Below are 4,333 nucleotides of genomic sequence, written 5' to 3' on the forward strand. Positions count from 1 at the left end.
ATGAAGCAGAGTCAAAGAGATATAGAGGAAATTAAAATCTCAATCATAAGCTTGCAAACCCGTTTAAGTGAATGTGAAGACAGAGTTTCAGATCTTGAAGATGCTGGTGTGGCTAGTGAAAAGATAAGAAAGGATCTCTTTAAAACAACGAGGATGCAAGAAAGAATAATCCATCACCTGTAAGATGATGCAAAGATGAACAATGAGAGACTAATAAGCATCAATGAGAAATAAAGAAGGAGTCAATACAAATGACATTAAAAATATGGGCAGAAGTAATAACAGAAAGCTTCCCAAATGTGAGGAAACAATCTGACATTCAGGTAACTGAAGAATACAGAATGCCAAAGAACCTCAACCCAATGAAAAACACACCAAGACATATAATAGTCATGATCGCAGAAATTCAGCAGAAGAATAATCTACAGAAAGCTTGCTAGAGAAAAGAAGCAGATCACATTCAAAGGAAAACCCATCAGAATTACGGCCGACTTCTCTTCACAGACCATGCAGGCAAGAAGAGCATGGAGCAGAGTACATCAGGTCCTCTATGAAAACAAATTCCAGCCCAAACTACTATACCCTGCAAAACTCTCTGGCTTTGGTTTCTCTTCCTTTTCTAGTTGTTGAATGTGCAGCATTAGGGCATTTATTTTTTCCCCTAAGCAGTTTATAGTGGCCTTCTTTATTTCACTTGATCATTGTTGGTTTGAAGTTGAGACTGTCTGAGAATAGGATTGCTACATCTCCTTTTTTCTTAAGTGCTGGCCATGTAGTATTGTGTTCCATCATTTGGCTTTCAGCCTATGAATATGTGTATGAGTTAAATGTGTTTCTTGTATACAGCATATTGTTGGATTTTGTTTCCTAATCCAACGAGCCAGTCTATTTCTCTTAATTGGTGAATTGAGTCCATTTACATTGATGGTTAGAATTGAGATGTTTTGAGTTATGTTTGCCATGTTATTTCCCTGTTGTCATTTGCTCCTTATTCTCCTGTGTTTAATTGCTTACCCTATTTAGTTGGTTGCTTCTGATCTCATTCGTGGAGTTCTGATCATTTTGGTCTCTTCTAGAACATCTTTCAGTAGCCTGTGTAAGGTTAGCTTTGTCATCACGAAATTCTTTTGGAGTTTTCTGTCATGGAAGTATTTCATTTTTCTATCAAACTTGGAAGAGAGTTTTGCATGGTATAGTAGTCTGGGCTGGAATTTGTTTTCTTAGAGGACCTGAAGTACTCTGCTCTCTGTTTTCTTGCCTGCATGGTTTGTGAAGAGAAGTTGGCCGTAATTCTTATGGGTTTTCCTTTGCATGTTATCTGCTTCTTTTCTCTAGTGGCTTTCAGTAGATTATTGTTGTGCTGAATTTCTGGGATTTTTACTATTATATGTCTTGGTGTGTTTTTCATTGGGTTGAGGTTACCTGTCATTCTGTTTGCTTCAGTTACCTGAATGTCAGATTTTTTCCTCATATTTCGGAAGTTTTCTGCTATTACTTCTGCCCTTACTTTTTAAAAGACTTTTCTTTTAATATGCCATGAGGTATCTTGTTTGTATATTTTCCAAAACTCCCAGCCACATCTCCCACCCTTCCAAAAGATCCACATCTTTCAATGCAGTAAAAGACACTGACTCATAGTTCTATTCACCTCTTTTTTGAAAGCAATATAATACTAATTACTTAAATGGTAATACATTCTTATCTAATAAAGGAAAAACTTTTACAAGTATCAGAAACCCAAATTTGAAACATCTGTATTAATTTTTAATCAAATCAGCATTCTGCGGGGCTTTTTTTGGTTTGTTTTGTCTTATTTTTCTGAAAGGCAGCAGTTCTAACTTGCTGATAAACACATTTCTGCTGAGGACAAAGGGAAAAAAGGAGAGAGGGAGACAAATGCTGCATTTCTCTATTGGCCCCAAAAGTGCCAACTTCACAATGGTATACATCAAAGCAAACATGCAATGGTTGTTTTAAATCTTTACTGCAATATAACAATGAAGTAAACTGTAATTAGACACCTGCTCATTTTTCCCCAAAACAAAAAATGTAAACAGGAAAGTAACTGCCTATGCTCGTACAGCTTCTCAAATCATGTTAGAAGTGTCTCACAAATTCAATGATCAAGAAATTTTAAAATAGCAATAATAACTTTTGATTTAATAAAAAGTTCCCTTTCTTCCCACTCACACCTCAAGTATTTAACGTGAAAGATTGAGCCTCCTTACACATTACTTTTATACTTTTATGAAGCAGCAACAACGACCACTGATAATTTGGTATTTCTGTTTATAGTTGCTCCAAAACTCTTTAATTTCAAAAAGCCATTATCCAGTGTTGCCATGAAATATACTGTAGATTGTAGGTAGCAAGGATTTGTTCAAAAAACAATTTTAGTTCAAAGAAATATAAAGCAGGGCATTACACTAAATTTCTGGATCTAGTACACTAAGAGTGAAACCTAGGAACAGTCACCTACTGTTTTATAGAAGAAATAAAGACCTGCAAAAGCTGATTTTTGGTTATATATTTTACACACTGTGTGGATTTGTGGCATCTGCTAATTGAAGCAGACATGCACTGTAATTTATCCCTGCCCTGTATCCTAGATCCTGTCCACCCCATCCCAACAATCTACTATCATATACCAAGTACTGTGGGTATGAACCCAAGTTGTCCCAGACAATCCAGTGAACAAAGTTAGTGTAATGCACTGGTGTGAAGTGTGATATACAAAAAAGTCCCTTTTAATCCTCATCAAAGTTTTGCTGTAGAAGAAAATTGGCAGCCAAATTCTCATTCTTCTCACAAGGAAAATATGCTTGTATCACAAGTCCTTCAGGAAATCCTAATGCCTTTAACCTTTCTATAGCTTCCTTTTCCTGAGGAATTACTTGGATGTAGTTCATGTGCCCACTTCCAGCTTCTGCAATTTCTCTGCTGCCACCTCCACCACCTCCGCCTTGACCACCAGCTTCCTGAACTGGTTCATTCAACATCTGAATAAAATGCTCCTGCTGTTGGCTAATTTGCTGCAGCAATTGAGGATTCTCTCAACCTATCTGTTGTAGCAATGCTGGAAGCAGGGAAGGATTCTGTTGGCTAATTTGTCTCATCTGTTGAAACTGAGGCTGATTCCCTAAAAACTCAAGGGGATGTCCTCCAGAACTTGTGGTCATCGTCGCTGCTGTTGTAGTCATTGCAGCTGCAGCCACTGCAGTGGCCTGAGGTGCCCCAGCACTAGCTGCTTGAGGAGGCTCAACCACAGCCTGACTTTCTCTATCTCCAGGGATTTCCATTAAAAGATATTCCACTTCTTTGTCAGGGTGGTTGAAACTGGCTCTCAGGGCTGCAATTATTTGTTCTCGTTCATAGCCCATAGACATGATCTCAGTTACCATATTCTCATAATACTGACCTGTCATTGTCAGTTGATGTAGGGCTGCTAGCTGGTGGTGTCTCTGCTGACTTTTCTGCAGGCTACTCCTGCTGAGCTGCACTAGCAGGCACAGGTTCAGAAGACGCCGTTGTCACTGCTGGAGTGATGGACGCAGATGTGGTTGTGGGAGCCAAAGCAGGAGGAGGGGTTGGTGCCTGAGTCACAGCTGTTGCTGTGGAGGAACTAACAGTGGTAGTGCTGGCAGGGCTCGATTGCTGCATTGTAGCTGGTGCTGGTGTGGTCACTCCTTTGGGTTTTGTCACCATAACCACCACAAAGTTTTTCTCATCGATTTTATATTCTTTGAGAGCCATATCATTGTTGAGGATTTACCTGCATAAATTAATTTTTGACCTGCTACTGGGAAGGCATCTTTCCCTTTTTCAAATTCAATCTTCTCTTTCAGTGCTTTCACCATCTCCTCTGGGTCAATGTCGATCTTGAAAGTCTGCTGCTGGAGGGTCTTCAGGGTGACCTGCATGGCGCTGCCTCACCTCCGCTGCCGGGCCTATGCCTGTGCGGGCCGCTGGCCGGGGTCGCCCGTGCTCCTCGAGCTCTCGGGAGGAATGCGATGGGGGCGGGGGCTTGTCACATTCACCCCACGGAGCTGCCTGTCCCCCAGCCCGTGCTCTGGCCGTGCTGCTGCGCTGAGACTGCAGCTTTCTCGTGGGGCTCGGGCCACTGTATTTCCACAAGTGCCAGCCACTGAGCCCACGGGAGGGATAGAGGGGACCTCCGCAAGACTGGCAGAGAATCCGCTACCTCACTATAACATAGTGGCCGCCATCATCATGACTCTGCCCCTATTTTTTAAAATGTCATTTGTATTGACTCCTTCTTTCTCATTGATGCCTATTAGTCTCACATTGTTCATCTTTGCATCATCTTGCAGGT

At 41.0% G+C, this 4,333-nt stretch overlaps 1 protein-coding gene and 1 pseudogene across 1 annotated transcript in view; one reads left to right on the forward strand and one right to left on the reverse strand.

Moving 5' to 3' along the window:
- Window positions 1-2,631: 2,631 nt before the first annotated feature.
- Window positions 2,632-3,920, reverse strand: LOC101563279 (annotated as a pseudogene).
- Window positions 3,919-4,333, forward strand: part of LOC101588628 (mas-related G-protein coupled receptor member X1-like) — a 41,483-nt gene continuing 41,068 nt past the window's right edge. Inside the window, exon 1 of the mRNA XM_004634965.1 lies at window positions 3,919-4,256. Within this exon, the coding sequence (XP_004635022.1) occupies window positions 3,919-4,256 (338 nt within the window). The remainder of the gene's footprint in view (window positions 4,257-4,333) is intronic.

The sequence above is a fragment of the Octodon degus genome, unplaced genomic scaffold (assembly GCF_000260255.1).
Source record: "Octodon degus isolate 3935 unplaced genomic scaffold, OctDeg1.0 scaffold00067, whole genome shotgun sequence".
In the NCBI taxonomy this organism is placed as follows: Eukaryota; Metazoa; Chordata; class Mammalia; order Rodentia; family Octodontidae; genus Octodon; species Octodon degus.